The sequence below is a fragment of the Suricata suricatta genome, chromosome 12, assembly GCF_006229205.1.
Source record: "Suricata suricatta isolate VVHF042 chromosome 12, meerkat_22Aug2017_6uvM2_HiC, whole genome shotgun sequence".
NCBI classification, from domain to species: Eukaryota; Metazoa; Chordata; class Mammalia; order Carnivora; family Herpestidae; genus Suricata; species Suricata suricatta.
The window spans coordinates 27,451,595-27,469,384 of record NC_043711.1 but is presented as its reverse complement, the minus strand read 5'-3'; the positions used below and the strand labels follow the sequence as shown (position 1 = coordinate 27,469,384).

General features: G+C 38.9%; 1 protein-coding gene across 5 annotated transcripts in view; it reads left to right on the top strand.

Annotated features, from left to right (window-relative positions):
• Positions 1 to 17,790, top strand: part of FHIT (fragile histidine triad diadenosine triphosphatase) — a 1,373,604-nt gene that overhangs the window by 619,134 nt on the left and 736,680 nt on the right. For all 5 annotated transcript variants that reach the window (XM_029917797.1, XM_029917796.1, XM_029917795.1 and 2 more), the window contains one exon: positions 5,670 to 5,789. In XM_029917797.1, coding sequence (XP_029773657.1) covers positions 5,687 to 5,789 — 103 coding nt within the window. In that variant the 5' untranslated portion in view covers positions 5,670 to 5,686. The remainder of the gene's footprint in view (positions 1 to 5,669; positions 5,790 to 17,790) is intronic.

The following is a 17,790-nucleotide window of genomic DNA, read 5'->3' as shown; positions in this document are numbered from 1 at the left end:
TGTCATCACTTATATGTGAAACTTGAGAAACTTACCAAAAGTTGGGAGAAGGGAAGGGGAAAAGTAGTTTCAAACAAAGAGTGAAGCAAACCTTAAAGAGACTCTTAGATATGGAGAACGAACTGAGGTAGGGTGGAGGGGGGAATGGGTGATGGGCATTGAGGAGGGCACTTATTGGGATGAGCACTGGGAGTTCTATATAAGCAATTAATCAAGGGAATCTACCCTTGAAACTAAGAGCACACTGTGTACACCACTGTATGTTTGCCAGCTTGACAATAATTTATATTAAAAAATAATAAAAAGAATAACCTCTATTGAAATGAAATAGGATGTACAATGTTCATATCCACCGGAAAAAATTTTGATCTGGTCAGTGGAAGGTGGGAGGGAGAATAAAGTGAAGCAAAGAGACGATGAAAACAAAAGTGAAATAGGATGTTCCAAATAAGCTCGAAGAATAATTGTCATAAATGCAAGAAGGTTAAACTAATCAAGACAGGTTGTTTCATGGATGGAAACAAAATTCTGTATTATTTATAAGTACATTTAAAAGGACACAGCCTAATGGTAAGGGGATCTCTGCAAGTTCAATATTTCACTCAAGTAATTAGAAAGACTGTGACATGGTAAATCTGAAGAAACAAGGCAAGGGGAAAAAAGGGGGGGAAGCAAACATAAGTGCAGAAAATAAGCAGTAATAGAGATAATTAATAAAAGCAAAGAGCCAAAAAGGATTCTTTGAAGCTTAATAGGATAGATACAATTTCAGAACGACTGGTATAAAAAGATATTTACATTATGAATAGGTACAAAATGGGTAAGGTAGATAATTATGGATTACATTTCAATCTGTTAGAAAGAATGTGGGTTTTTACCAGTAAAAATCAATTTAGGTGAAAAAAATGATTTAAGCTAAATTTAGCTTTAAGAAATTGATGTAAGAAAGAAACCCCGTAATCAGTAACCATTAAATAAATTGTAATGCATATCAAAACAATCTTCCCTGTGATATTAAAATAGGCCTAGACACTTTGACAAGTAGTTCTATTTAAGTCTCAAGGAACAGAAAATCCTTGTTTATAAAACTTCTTAAAGAACAGAGAAAAGCCAACCTATAAGTTTGATTTCTTTTTTAGACAAAAACCAGGTTAAAAAATACTGGCTAACTTTACATAGGACAATAAAAAAATACTAAGATTCAAATCCAGCAGCATATTAAATAATTGTGACTAAGTTTAATTTTTCATAAAGGTGAAAGGATGTTTTAGCATTTAAAAAAAAGTGTTACTGTAATTTATTACATTAATGGAACAGAACAAGAAACTGTGTGATCAATGACAAAGGGAAAAAAAACACTTAATAAAACTAAATTTTTTTTCTTTTTTAAATGGAACTAACCCTTACCCGACTTAAGAAAAAAATATATATATATATTTCAGTGTACTAAAAAAGCATGGCAGACATCATTCCTAGTGGATTTATACTCCCAGCTTTAAACTCATTCCTTTTGAGGTTGTGAATAAGAACAGGATGCCTGTGTTACTTCTCCCTTTCAACACATTACCAGATGCCAAACCAGTGCAGCAAAATTAAAAAAAAAAAAAAAAAAGGCAACAAGCACAAAAGCAGAAAGATTGACTTGAGGGAGGTAATTGTCATTATTTCTAAGGAAAGTCATTTATATCGGAAACCAAAAAGAATCAGCAGAAACTATTAGTAGCAATACAAGGGTTCAGCTAGGTTGGAAAAGCAACATATAAAAATCAATAGCTTTCCTCTGTATTGGGAATAACCAATTATAAACTATGATGATGAGAAGATATCATTTATCATAGTGACATAAACTAAAAGCTATCTAGGAATAAATCTAAGAATTCATAAAACCTATAAGGGAAATTTAAAACCCTATTACAAGAGTTTTATTATGGTATGATAGAATGTAAAAGCAGCATTCATAAATGGATTGATTGAATATTAGGAAGGTGTCGCATTTCCTCCATTAAAATTTAAGTTCAGTGTAATTCTAATCAACATCTGAGGAATAATTTTTTCATGGGGCAGACTTGAATCTAAAATTTATATGGGAGAATAAAGGTAATGAAGGAACCTTTTTTTTTTTTTTTTTTTATACAACGCATTAACATTATACAACAGAAGCTGGCAAACTACAGCCCACAAGCCTAGTCCAGGCTGCCGTCTGTTCTTAGGAATAAAGTTTTATTGGGACACAGCCACATCTGTTTATTATGTATTGCCTTTGGCTGCTTTTATACTGCCATAGCAGGAATAAGTGGTTAGAACAGACTGTGTGGCTGGCTGAATATGGCCCTTTAGAGAGAAAAACTTGGCATCTGGCATAGAATCAGAATATTGTAAGTACAGACTCTTTGCTTGGCACATAAGGGAATTTGGTATAACCATTCCCAGCAATTGGTGCTAGGAAATTGTTTCACAAAAAGGAAAAAAAATAAACCATTTTCATATTTCATGCCAGAAGCAAAGTTCCAAGTGGATTAAATACCTGTTAAGAATGAAACTATAAAGCTGATAGACAAAAATTTAAGAATATGTTTTGGTAATCTTATAGTGGAGATGGGTTTGTTACATAAGATGGACAGGGCTCAAGCCATAAACAGAAAATTGATGAATACATCAAAATGAATGCTTTTTTAAAATGGATCACATTGGAAAAATTACAGATGGTGAAAATATAATTGTCATGTTTAGTAGACTAAGTAGGATCAATATTTAAAAATACAAGAGACTCTGAAAAATCAGAAAATAGAAGGGAGGAAACCACTATGAAAGGGCCAAGTATGGATTGGCAATTCAAGGAGAAATATGCACTTAAACATATCACCCTGGAGACAAAGTAAAATTAAGGGATTCCATTTTGCCTATCATACCAATAAAAGCTAGCTAGTCAGATACTCTCAAGTGCTGGCAAGGATGTGAGTAAATAGAAGTCTGCACGTATTGCTTCTGGGAATCGAAACTGGTGCTTCTATTTCAGAAAATCTAAATATTAAAATCAAATAATGGGATTCTAGCCCAGATACTCAGGGAAATCTGTGTAAGGGCACTCATCTGTGATATCTGTGGTTCAAGATTGGAGACAATCTAGTTCTTCTGCACTAGAGGGACAGATAAGGAAAATTACAATGTAACCCAGTGGGAAGGAATGAATTACATCTACCTAGAGCAACCTGAATGAGTCTCTACAGTAATATTGAGGAAAAAAAGGGAGGTGGGGAGAATGACATTTAAAGCATGATATGATTTCTATACAAATTAAACCACGCAGGAGCCCTATGTATATTTGACATGGCAATACTTATAAAAATGCAACTAAAACTATAAATACATGAATGAAAAAGTGAAGCTCTGTGGTTGAAAGAATGGAGCGGGGCATAGAGGATGAAGGCAAAATGATGGGAAAAACAAAAAACAGATGAAAAACTTTTCGTGGACTCCCAATAGGACCTCATCAACTAGAACCTGTGCTGAAACCAATTCTGGACTATCGTTCTTTAGAGGAAACAAATTCTGGACACATTCCTCCTTATAGCATTGTTAGATGCAGCTTCCCAAACAATGTCACCAGGTATGGGCCTCTCTCTCTTGGCTCTGCCTGCCTCTCTGGATATCAGGTGGATTCTCTTTAGTGTACCTTCTAGTTGTTCTGGTTCATGTGATAGCAGATTGGCAACTCAGCAGAAAGAAAGTTCTTGCCTTATAGCATCAACAGTAATCTTTTTGTGGATCTCCTTTTTTTCCAGTGGCTCATTTTTTTTTGTCCTGTGTCCACTTTTGACCCAGCCGTGTGATAGAAGCCTAAGGATGCCTGGATCATTTTCCTCTCCCTAGAGAGTCAGGCAGTAGAAATAGCCCCAGACACAGAATATAGTAGGGTATTACCCAAAGAAAAATCAGGGTGGTATGGCCAGAAATACAGAAGGTATAAGTTAGACAGGCACCCCCCTGCCCCCCCCACACCAAAACCCAAATAATAATAAGACACACCAAGAGGTGCAGTGGAATTGAATCAATGTTGTTTGCAGAATGACTGAAATGAAATGCCATGTTTATTTTAGAAAACCGGGGGGAAATGGAGAAAGGTTAACTCTAAATATCTGAAGTACTGCCGCTTGTATGACACTTCTTTCATCTGGCCCCAGGGCATAATTTCATGACAAACAGACTGGGTAGGAAGGGCAGCTCTGTAATGGCTGGAATTGATTGTCTTAGAAGTGATGAATAGTGAGCTTCCCATCACTGGGTATATTCAAGCATAGGCTAGCCAGTTAGTTGGCCCAGATTCTGTAAGGAAGGACCCAAAGATTGGGAGAACACGTGGGTTTGATCATGGTTCTCAATCATTTGGGCAGCTTATTCAAGCATAGATTGCTAGGCCCTTTCCCAGAGTTCCTAGTTTGGTAGGTCCAGAATAGGAATTCAGGATTTAGAGTTCTAATTCATTCCCAGGTGTTGCTGATCCAGGAAACATCCTCCTCAGAATCACTGGCCACCTTGATTTTAAATATCCTCACTGGCCTTTCATTTTTATTAGCTAGTTGTAAATGTTCTGAAAACCAGTTATTTCTATCTTTGAGGCAAACCTTCCATTTTATGTCTTTGTCCTTGAAATGTGTTAGGTTTTCACTATGTGAGTACTTCTAGATGGCAGTAGATGACATTTGCATGGCCCTCTATCTTTTGAGTCCTTGAGAATGGATCTTTAAACAGTTGTACATTTGTTGGTATGCTTTGTAAAATAGTCAACCATATGCTGACATTGTGCTTTTCGTGATCTTATTCTGGTTTCCCATGGGTTGATCTATTCTCACACATTTATAGTGGGTAGTTTCTGAAATGGAAAATGAGTGGTTTCCCAAGGAGAGTCTTAGGGACTCAGAAAGTAACTTTGCTATGCGGAAGCCCTGGACTGATGGAAAATCATTACTTGGTACCCAAATGCCAAGCATCAAATACTGATTCAATCATCTTCCACTCCCGTGGTTTTCCCCTCAAAAGGGAATAGGAAACACTTCCCACCTGCATTAACCAGGGATTTTTCTCATTTTGAACTTTGTTCTGCCATTTCTTTTTTCTCAATTTTTGTCCCTTCAATTTTGGAATTTTTACCAGAATAGTTCTTTGGAAGTTCTCATGTTTTTGTAGTTGTAGGCAAGGTCAAATGGTGTTTGTACTTTGTCTAAATTGCTTTTACATAAATAGAGATAAAAAATCATTTAAGAAAAGCATTTATGAATTAAATGGTTTATATTCCATGCTTAACAATTAAAAATCTCAGTGTAGCAAAGATGAGGAAGTGAATGGATAAAAGTAACCTGTCAGGTGAACCTAATAAATTTGGGTTAAGGTGCCAACTTGAATCACAGAGGGATTTAAGAAGACTGTTTTCTTGTCCATGTGCTAGCTTCTGCTTAAAAACAAGGCAACACTGGGCAAGGAGAGGAGGCTATTTGAGGAGGACTTGCCAAGAACCCTTCTTAGCGGACATTAAATGGGGGCACCGCTTCAGTGGTTTCTACTTTGCACCTAAGAATCTCAAGTATAGCGATTTGCTTTCCTTAGAGTTGTATACAATCTGGGTTTCTCATCTCAATTTTATAAATGCTCATTTCCCAAATCTTCTCTTTCAGGCTTCAACTGTGGGGTAATGTCATTCAGATTTGGCCAACACCTCATCAAGCCCTCTGTGGTTTTTCTCAAAACGGAACTGTCCTTCGCTCTTGTGAACAGGAAACCTGTGGTACCAGGACGTATCCTTTTGTTGTAAGAGAGGAAAAAAAAAAGCTTCTGAAGGTAACAGACCAAGGGATTGTAGCCTTGGCCTCCAATGTCGGTCTGAAAAAGGAAACAAGGGCTCCGCCTTCCTTTCCCTTTGGAGAAACCAGGTAAGCGGTTGCATTTATTCTGAATCCAGTTGGTGGCACCAGTAATATGCTTGATCAATGTTGCAGAACTTTCTGAAAAGAGTTGCTTAGCAACTGTGGCTTTGGAGGTGAATTTTTACTTGACCTTTTCACTATAGTAGCTGTGTAAATAAATAGGTGCTCCTAAAGTGGGCCCAATGAATATATCATGGGTGCTCTGTTGTCAAAAGTTATCAGTAGCGAATCTTAGTAGTAAAATAGAGATTGGGTGTCACTTTTGTGGTGTGGAAATAAGGTATTACCTAGGGATTTGGGACTGACTTGGTGCTTTACCTTGTAGGGATCATTCTGGCAAGTTCATACACCTCAATATACCTACAAAATAGTTGTTTGCATTTTAGGTTCTGAAATAGCATTTTTCTTTTTCGTGGAGCGCACGTCAGCTTCGGTATCATCATCCAATATCATTGGTGGTAGTTTTACTTCCCTCTGTCCATTGACTTGTAGTCTTTCCTGCTACTGACTTCAGTAGAAGCCTGATTCTTTGCCGTGGGAGCAGCAGCAATTGGTGAAATGTTGTGGAGTTGTTTGTGTCACTGAGAGTATCACTCGTGACGTGTGACTTGTGACTTTTGTACTGAGTCTTCAGAATTATTTTTTTCTCTTTTCCCTCTAATTTAATTTACTATGCAGAGGGCAACAAAGTACAAAATTTCGTTATTTTAAGATAATAAACATTTTCCACAGGAAGACATGATTTTATTTTGAAATAAATGTCTCTGTAATTTTGAATCTGTAAATACATCAAGATTTCTTTTCCAGAGTAAGTTTTATATATTTTTTCCTTCTTTTTTTCTATGGGAATTTTCAAATTGTGTGTGAGAACTTAAGGAATATTTTCCTTTCTTAGCCACATAACTGATGTAACATTGAAAAAAAAAACACACAAATAAGAAAACACCAAAAGATAATTGTGATTTTATGATAGACACCCAGATTCCTTGAATTTCATTTAACTAAATAAATTCTGTAAACTTATGAAACTAATGATCACAGCAGTAAACTACTAAATGGTACGTAAAGTACTTCTTATTTAACTCTGCCTTTAAATTTACAAAAAATAGTCTATATTATAAATAGTAAATATTTAAAAATATTATGTCTATTGAAGTAAAAAAAAGCTAGAATGGTTCAGGAAAGTCCTATAAAAAAGAACAATTTTAAAGCTGGATGTCAGTTTTATATTGTGTTCTTCTAAGAAACTTTGAAGTTCTTAAAATAACAGAAGCACTTTATTTTTTCATTTGATTCTGCGACAGGTTCGTGGTTGTCTTTTTCCTCTGTGGATTTTTTTTTTTAAATGGTTGAGCACTCTGGTGTCAAAAGAATATGGTTGAAATGGCATATCTCTTTGAGTGCCAGCTTTAATTGGCTTTTATCTTCTATCAAAGAGGGGGCCTGGGAGGAAAATGTGATTGTAAATGAACAAATTTTAATACCTTGGTCTGGAAGAATGTGAGGTTGCAGAGTTGTACTGCTTTTTTAATGGTTAATAGTGGAATTTAGCTTTGTGATTTTTTTGTGATTTTCTTTTTTTTTTTTTTTTAACTCATATCTTGATAGTAGGACACTTGATGTTCATGGTCTTTTTAACCAATTTGGCAGGTGCGGTACAAGACGTAGGTCATAAGCATGCTTGTACTTGAGAAGAGGTAAGGTGTCTGCTTCTAGGAGAATGCACGTACCAAACAATGAGCAGTTAGTAAAGGATGACTAGTCTTTTTCCAGATGGCAGTGGAGTTGCCATTTTAGAAATGGGTGCTGGTCAGGTCTTGTGTCTTTGAGTAAATGCCAGGGACATGAGCGATGTCGCATTAAAATGAACCAAGCTCAGTGTGCTTGGAAGGTAGCAAGAATGAGCCAACCCTCTCTGAGGATAACAGAACCAGGACATTTTTATAATCTGTATACTGTGTGAGGCATTTCATATCTGCGGTGTGGAAAGGGGTCTCAGGGCCAGTAGATAATGTATTCAGACAATCCTTTTTATATGATGATTTTGTGATTTTTTTTTTCTTTGTAAATCGAGCTAGGTGACCACTGTGAGAAGAATCTTAATACGTTACTCATTCGGCTGCAGAAAGCGATATTCTTTTGTCTTGTGATTTGGGAATTGAAGCTGTGGGTAGCCTGCCCACTAACATTTCATAAAATAAATGGTGAGATGTCTGCAGCGGCTCCCATCTTCCCCCACTGCTGTGTTCTGTCTGCCCTACGAGCCCCTGGGTGTGGCTCTCCTAAGTCTTACAGCATCTTGCACCCGCCCTGCTCCTGGACTTCTCTCCAGCCCACCCTCATTCTAGACCACGGTTCCCATTCTGTCCTTCGCGTTCCTAGTCCCTTGCAAACAAACCACTAATGAGTATAATGATTTTTTTTTTTTTTTGAGGAGAAAGTCCAGACTCCTTAGCATAGTTTTAAAAGATCTTCACTATGTGTTTTTTAATGTTTATCTTTGAGAGAGAGAAAGAGAGAGAGACAGAGACAGAGCATGAGCAGTGGAGGGGCAGAAAGAGAGAGGGAGACACAGAATCTGAAGCGGGTTCTGGGCTCCGAGCTGTCAGCACAGAGCCCATCAGGGGGCTAGAACTCCCAAACTGGGAGATCATGACCTGAGCTGAAGTTGGATGCTTAACAGACTGAGTCACCCAGGCGCCCCTAAAAGATTTTCACTATTTTAACTCAACCTTCACCCTGTACAACTATTTCCTAAACAGGTGTTGTATTTCCCGTCACCAGGTTCCCTACCCCTGGCCACCTTTAAACCCTGCCTTTCTCTTCAAGGGGAGATCCCACCCATGCTTTTCTGTTTCAACTAAAATGTTTTGACACCCGCCTTGCCCTCTCAGAAAGTAAATGTTCAGACCTTTCTGTGACCCTCGACTCCTTATTTGCATGTTGATTCATGCAGCAGTTTATTACGGAGCTCCTCCTCTGTGCCAGGCACTGGGCCAAACACTTAGCCTGTCTGCCTCATGTCAGAACTACATGCATTCTTGTTTGTCTCTGTGCTGAGTCCTTCATTCCTGGAAAAGAGGTGGGTGAGGAGTTCTTGCACATCTCGTTTTCATCAGCATCTGACTCACTATCCTGACTGAATTTAAAGTGAAGCTATAAACGTCAGAAGCATATGGATGATTTCAGTTAATGGAGTGAGGGCCACAAGGGTCTGTGGAAACTCCGCCTTTTCAGGATGCCCAAGCACCAGCCAAATCTTGTTCCCATTTTATTCCAGATCTTTTAGTATCTCCTCCTTTGTCAGTTTCCCTTCCTTTGTCAGTTTTAGTTTCCCCTCCTTCCCTAAATCTTGTCTACATGGTTGTTCCAAGTGTACAGAGTTAACTCTAAAAGTGGCGAATGAATTGATGGCAGATGGAAAAAAATTTGGGGGGGGGGCATGTTAATTTTCAATGAATGAGACTGTATTTTAAGGGCAGTATATTGGCATCTTGATGTGAATGGGAAATTATCATTCTGTATTTATGATGATTTCTTTTTAAAAAGAGTATTCAGGTGGCCTTTGGGGAATGTGCCATTCAGGAGACTTGTAAATGTCATCTTTGAGCTTGTGTCTCTCTAACATTTTGCTCCCACTCCCCAACCCTTTTTTCTTAGGACTTTGCTCGCTGACTTTTTCATACCTTTCAGAGGAGAAAGAGAACTGTCAGACCAGGGGCCAAAGATAAGCTTTTGAAGCAAGACTATTTGCTTCATCCTCAAAAGACCCACTTGAATCCCTCCTTGGCCCCACTGAAAGCAAATACTTGTGTTCGTCATAAACAGTGTTTAAAGCTGATTGAATAGGCTTTGGCCTCCGTGGCGCAGTGCTCTAGAAGGATATGTCAGAATGTCTTTAATCCATTAATTTCTTGCTCCTGGAAAATGCTTCTGAGTGTCTTGGTGAGAGAACAGACACATCTTGGAGATTACATCTTCGGAATTCTGCAGTGAACGTTTTATTCGTGGGCCTCCGTGCAGTCCAACCATTGTGCATGGCTTAAGTAAATCTGAGCTTGTATAGTTCATACTTCCTCATACCCTTGCATTGTGGTACGTCTCCCTCTCATTCTGAGCATGAAAAATGAATTTGAGTATTAGTGGAATCCCATTTAGAGTCTGGGGCTTTTATGGTAAATAAAATTATTCATTTGTTATGTCCCGTTGTTTTCAGTAGACTGTGTATCGATCTTCAGATTGCTGTTCAGAATGGCAGAAGGGGCCCTCATGTAAGGGGAATGTGGCAACGTTTGTGAACAGGTTGAATGCGGTGTGTAATGCCAGAGATAAACCTGGCTTGCTGGCCGTGCTCTATTATACAAATCATTTGTCAAGTTTATTGGATCAGTTATTAAAAAGAGCAGGTTTTTCCAAACAGGAGCATTGCACACCGCATGTTATCAAGTCCAGACCGTGTTAGGATGATGCATGGAGGACAGCCTCATAAAGTGTGTTTGTGAAGAATCAGACCGTGTCCCTTGAAAGATCGTTCTGCTGAATATTAGAAACTAAAGTTTGGCACAATGGAAATTGCTTTCTAAGGTCCCACTTTAATAGATAAACAAGAAAAGTCTGGCAAATGTCTTTTCATACACGATTTTACCTTTCCAAGTGAGCCATGTGAAGTTGTCTGTTTTTAGACTATTGCCGTGTTGAGTTCTCCTGAAGCAAATGAACAAATAATAAAAATAGCCTCATTACTTAACAGTGCCTCTTACGGAATGGATGCTATAGATAAAAGTGCCCTTTTAGTTCTTCCATAAAAATCAGAAATATTTGTCATTTCCTGAGTAGGTTGTAATCTTGTGAATTTCTTTAATTGTTCAGGAAACTGCAGTTATTAGCGATCTGATGATCTTTCATTTCTCAAAAGAGTTGCTTTTTAAACCTTCCTGTGCAAATAAAATGAGCACAGGCACTATTTTAATATCCTTACTACTAAAGATAGTTTTCCTTTCTTAAAATTTCCCTCAGTGTGTCTTTCTCATTCACCCTGTGCGTGCCTGTCGTCTATTAGCTGGCTTCAAATACTCTTGGAGATTATGTTCAAGGGCAATCTTGCTGTCCTTTGTCCTGAGCGGCAGTGGGACAAGTTGGTTTTCTTACAGCCCTATTTTTCTTCACTTTATTTGCCAGGTTACTGTGTTCAAGAGTCCTGCATGTAGCGGTGATTATTCAGTTAGAACAATTCTGTCTCTGTGGGAAAGGTTCCCATATAAACGCTTACCTACCTTTGGGTTGGTAGCTAGAAACAGTTTTTGATGGCATTGGTCAGCAGGGACAAAGGAAGCTCTTGGATGCTTCTGCATTCACTAAGTTGACCCCTTTTTTCAGTGTCTAAACCCCCCACAGATGCTCCTGGCAACCTTCATTGCAAGACAAACCTTGTGTGACCCTCATCCATCTTGACTTGTCATCTGAGGAATTACTGCACAAAGAGCAAATATCTTTTATCTCAGATGCTACTTCTTTAGTTGGTAATTAGCTCTCAGTGTTAAGGATGTTTCCGAGGCTGCATGCAGGGTCAGTGGGTCCTAACTGTCATGGGTACCAGAGGGGAAAGAGTTTGTCAGGCTCTTCCTCTCCCAGGTTTATTTTTTGTTCCTGGAGCTGAGCGTGGTGTCTTTGTTTTTATTATAGACACAGTGATGGATTGTTGGCACCTGACACTGAAGGAATTAATAGATGCTTTGTATGTGTGCAGGGAATGTTTGAAATTGGATGGAGAACAATGTGTGGATTTTATATCCTTTGTCTTGGCCCATTCAAACAAAGGTGACTCACCCCTGAGCCGGTGGATGTAAGCATGTACATATTGGTCTCCAGACCTCATCCTGGCCTCTTCCTACTGTCCACTGTCTCTCCCCGGCTCCTTGCTGAGTGCTGGCTAATGAGGGTATGCATGTGGTGGCCTTGTGGTTCACTTGGCTCCTGTTCTGACTGATTTTCCTTCACCTTGACCTCTTCTTCATAATAGGATTTACCTTCTAGCCTCAGGCCCTGCTGTGACTGGGGTGAGATGGGCAGGTCTGACCATGGTTATGCATTAATGGAGGGAAATGCAACTGGCTTTTTGAGTACAGCTTTCAGAGCTTTCTTTCCGAATTGGGAGAAGCCTACAGAATCACTTTCACAACCAGAACAAAATATCTTTCCAGTCTGCCTGTCGATATAAAATATACCTCTGTTGGTGTGTGAGTCTGGAGAAGGGGGAGGGCCGTATGAGGGGTGCTCTCTCTCCAGCTGTAGCAAATGGTAGGATGATAATTATAGGTATTAAAATAACACTTTGACTATTTCTCATATAAGTTGCAAAAGTGAATATCCTATAACAGGGCGAGCCATTTCCTGTTTCTATTTGTTTCTGTGTGAAACTTTCTTCAGGTAATTTTAAATTGTCATGGTTAACAATTACTGACTTCTGTTCATTATATTCTGGGCATATTTTTGACCTACTTTCCATGCAAGTCATCAGATTGGGAGGAACAGGGAAAGGCTGGCCATGGTGTTGCAGGCCTCGCACTTGTAACGGAACATAATTAGAAGTAATGAATGAAATAATACATCATTATTCATAAGAAATGTCATGTAATTAACTTAAATAATGCAAAATATATTCTAATTTCCATTTGGAATGAAAATAGATTTGTTGGAACATCAGTAGGCAGTTAATGTTTATCCTATATTTTCATACACATATCAAAACTGTTAAAATCTATTGAATGAATAATCATGGATTTTCCACAACACAATAAGTCAAGATGGCTTTCTTTTGCTAATAGTCTTATGTATATTATTCATTTATTATACATATAGTTTGTATATATGTTCAATTTTTAGAATTAGCATAATTTATATTTATTGCAAATTAATGATCTAATTTATTTACTTAGCTTCCATTGCTTTTCTCAAACTAATTGACTGAAAAAAATAACTATAAATTTGCAAATAGCTCTTGGGCGCAAGTTCTAAATGGGCCTTATCCGAAGAACTCTGTACAGAACTAGATTTCAGAACTAGTTTTTGTGCTCCACATTATTTCCTGGGATTTCTCCTGTAGGCTTTCAATGTGCTTCAGGAGTCTTGGTTTGACTTAAATGTACCCACAGTTGGGGCTCAGGATGTGGGTGGATATGTCTTAGGAGGAGGCATTATTTTCATATGCAAACAATTAGGATGACACATGACACTGACCAATGTCAGGGTAGTTCTTGGAAGCTCTCTGCTGTGTCAAGCCTCAACTTATCAATTTCTGTACTGTGGAGGGGTCCGGGGAGCCTCAGGGGAGGAGGCAAAGAAGAGCAGCATGCCGGGGGCAGTACACGCAGAAGTGTTTTGATAGTTTAATAGGAATGGACATGCCAATGGACATGTCTCAGTGACAGCCCTGGTTGTAGAGAGATGAAGACTAATGGGAGGAAGTTGCTGTTAGACCCTTTGGCTCAAACCTGATAACTTGATTTTGAATACCATGGAGTCTAGCAGAATAACAGATTTACCAATGAGTTAAAAACAACAGAAATCAGGGACAGCTGGGTGGCTCAGTCAGTTGAGCATCCAATTCTTGATTTTGGCCCAGGTTATGATCTCACACTGTGTGAGACTGAGTCCTGCATTGGGCTCTGCATTGACAGAGCCACACCTGCTTGGGATTCTCTTTCCCCCTCTCTGTGTTCCTACCCTACTTGAATGTGTGGTTTCTCTCCCTCGAAAAAACAAATAAATAAGGGGCACCTGGGTGACTCAGTCAGTAAAACATATGACTTGGGCTCAGGTCATGATCTTGACAGATGGTGAGTTTGAGCCCCATGTTGAGCTCTGTGCTGACAGCTCAGAGACTAGAGCCTGCTTTGGATTCTGTGTCTCCCACTCTCTTTGCCCCTCCCCAGCTCATGCTCTGCCCCCTCTCTCTAAAAAATAAAACATTGAAAATCAAGAAATAAACATTGAAGAAAAACTATTCTAAAAACAAAACAAGAAAACAGTTCTTAATTTCAAATGACCACCTTCCTTGCATGAACTGGCAGCTAAGAACAATTTAGGAGAAAGCTTAACTATAGCAGATGGAGACTGAGGTGATGTTCTTTCTCCTGTGTGCATGTGTAGTAGGCTTGAAAAGCATATATATATATATGTATATTATATATATATGTGTGTATATATATGTGTATATATGTGTATATATGTATATATATGTATATATGTGTATATATGTGTATATATATGTATATATATGTATATATATGTATATGTATATATATGTGTATATATATACATACACAACTTCATAATCTTTTAAAAATATTTTGAAAATTAAATTTAAATAATATCTTCTGATGAGTAATGTATTTTTGGAGTCACTACTTTGTTTTGTCCTTGTTGACCAATGATCAGTTGAAATGGGAAGGTTGAGTCTTAGGCCAATGGTGGTCCTATTTCACAGAAATCAGGACTTCACCCAGGACTCTTGATCCTCATTCCATCCTTCTCTCCACTCCCTCTAGCTGCTGTCCCATGAGCAGCAAAAATTTTTGTATCACTGATTAGGTGTACTAAGGAGTTATTTTCCCCAGAGTCTAAAACGCTCCCCTTCCTTTCCAGGGCCATATTGTTGTAAAAATTTGCTCTGCCAGTTATATTTCTCACAGACATTTTGGTGGCTTCGTCGTTTGTGTAAGGGTAATCATGATGATCATTTAAGAATAGGACTAACCTTGGTGACTTCTGTAGTGCTGGTGGCAGGGGGACCAGGGGGTCTAGCTTGTCTTGCTGTATTTTGCTCCTAGGTAGAATGAGTCCAGGAGAAGTGAAATTCATCTGGCCCTCTAATTTTTCTCTTTTCTAATAGCTTTTGAAATGGCTATAGTTATCAAGAGATCTTCTCATCTTTAAGATTTATTTCCAGTTCAACAGATTTGTAGGAACCAAGAATTATCTGTTGAGTGCTAATACTTTAACAGTAAACCACAATCGCTTTCCATTCACCAAAGATGATTGCCTTAAAGCTTGTTAAATAAGATATGTCAGGATAAAATAAATCAACAGAAATTACATTAAAATCTTCAGAGTGTTTCTCATGTAGATGTGAAGAATACTAGTTGGTATTTTCTATTCTGTTTGGAGACCAAATGACCCCTGGAAGCTTTTTTCATGGAGCTGTATCTTCAGTAAAGTCCTTGAACTTCAGGAGTGGAACAGACACTCACTGAGACTTTTCACATTGCCCTAGAATATGAGCAACTAGGGCCTAAACAGAAAGGCTGACAGTCTTCCCAGAGGGCAACCCATGAGAGAAAGCCACACTCACTTTACTAAGGAGCAGCAGCAGAACCAGACATACTATGTCGAACCATATTTCCAGCTCCCAGACTAGATTATGGGAGAATCACTGAGAGGAAAGATACAGCCAGATGAAGAGTTCCAAAGGAATCTTCTCCCTCTTTCTAAAGAAATAACTTACTGCCCATGAACATCATGAGCAAAATGTAGCTCAAAGTTGTGAGCTGGATGATTTTAACAAAAGGGTGCTGTCATCTTGTTCCCTGGGTGGCTGCTGAGCGGTGGGACCTGCAGACTATGGAGACCACTGCTGTGGGATAGGAGTGTGGTACAGGTACAGGACAGGCTCCTTAGGAGGGCTTCCCATTTACTCTGTAGAGTTTGGGAATACACACAAACACACACCAGTGCCTGCCTCATTTGCTTCTGAATGGGGCAAGGATGGGAAGAGGCTTTTTGGAATGGCCTATAGTAGCAGGCCAAAAGGGATTGAGGAGTAATATTCCTGAGAAGATGGGAAGAGCTTTTATACCACATCCCCATGGTCTGGAGCCCTTGGAGGAAACCTATAAGCAATTCACCAGGTCCCTTGGTCCTGCACAGAACCATGAATGTCAAAGTAGTGGGCAAGTGACACAAGGCTGCTCAGGTAGATTTTGGTATAACTGAGGGACTGGCCTATCCATAAAGGTGATTAAGTCATATACCCCTGATAGAGTTTGATGGAGAGAAACATGGCTGTCCTTTTGTGAATGGACCCTCAGAAGCAGATAGAGTGACAGTAGAACTTGAATACTTTTCCAGAAAAAAAATTCATCAGCTTTGAACTATGCTGAGACCAATATGTTTGCAGAAGCTCCCACCAGATGGAACTGGAACTAAACCAGGGATACCAGCTTTTTACCTGCTGACAGACAACCAGTTACCTAAGACCATGCTGCCTCTAAAATCAGAGTAGCTCAGCCCCAGGATGGGGAAGAAGTCGGATGAAAGCTCAGGTAGTCAGGGTTGCATCTCAAGCCTATGCTCAAGCCTGTCCTTAATCTGAGACTGGACAGATACCTTCAATTATGAAAGGTGAAAGCAAAGTTATGGATTTTGCCAAAATGTTGCTGAGGGCCTGGGAATGGATTCTTTGTAGCATGACTAGAAAAGCAATAGCAAAAAAATATGAGTGCAACGTGTCTTTGCCTCCCCCCATCCCCTGCCCCAGAGTTTAGATTCTTTAATAACTGTTCACACAAGTAAAGTGGTAACCTAAATCCTTAAAAAGGTGATTTGTTATGTAATAACCATGTTAGATAGTAGTATGTGATCTGTTGATTGCCTGAATTCCTAGGAACAAAATCTTGAGTATAGTAGATGGTTAAGAAATATTTATTGGAAAAAATTTTGTTTTAAAACAGGTTGGTTAGGTAAAAGAACATTCAATAGGATGGGTAGGGGGTTTTCAGAATGCTCTCAATTAACCACTGAAGGCCTCCTATATGCCAGATTTTACTCCTCCTGTTTTTCAGTGTTAATCTTAATATGTCACACTCTTGAGCTGAAGTAACATCTAAGGGTTGAAAGCTATTGGACATTTCTACATGACAACAGCCAGAATGAGCCTATTAAACATACTGAACCTATATTATGTCTCTGCTTATGGCTTCTGGTTTGCTTCCAACTAAAGTCATTTATACAGTAATCTATAAGATTGCTACACAAACGTTTCCATCTGTCCCTCACCACCAACCATTATTCTTTGATTCCATCTACTGTCTTTATCCCTTAGTGACTTGAGTAGTGACCTCCAAATGGTATGTCCATCTTAATCTCTAAAACCAGTGAATATTACCTTACTTGGAAAAGGGTCTTTGCAGATGAAATGCAGTTGAGAATCTTGGACGGAGTTCCTCCTTAGGGTGGTACCTGTCTTAAATCCACTGGCTCGAGTCCTTAGTGACACAAGGGTCGGGATTACACAGAGCAGAGGAAGCATTAAAGTGACCAAGGAAGTGTCTGTTCATGTCTTCTGCCCATTTCTTCACTGGGTTATTTGTTTTGTGGGTGTGAAGTTTGGTGAGTTCCTTGTATATTTTAGATACTAGCCCTTTATCTGATAGGTCATTTGCAACTATCTTTTCCCATTCTGTCGGTTGCCTATTAGTTTTCTTGATTGTTTCCTTTGCAGTGCAGAAGCTTTTTATTTTGATGAAGTCCCAAGAGTTCAGTTTTGCTTTCATTTCCCTTGCCTTTGGGGATGTGTCAAGTAGGAAATTACTGTGGTGGAGGTCTAGGAGGTTTTTCCCTACTTTCTCCTCGAGGGTTTTGATGGTTTCCTGTCTCACATTCAGGTCCTTCAGCCATTTTGAGTTAATTTTTGTGCATGGTGTAAGAAAGTGGTCTAGTTTCATTCTTCAGCATGTTGCTGTTCAGTTCTCCCAGCATCACCTGCTAAAGAGGCTGTCTTTTTTCTATCGCATACTCTTTCCTACACTGTTGGTGGGAATGTAAACTGGTGCAGCCACTCTGGAAAACAGTGTGGAGGTTCCTCAAAAAAACTATC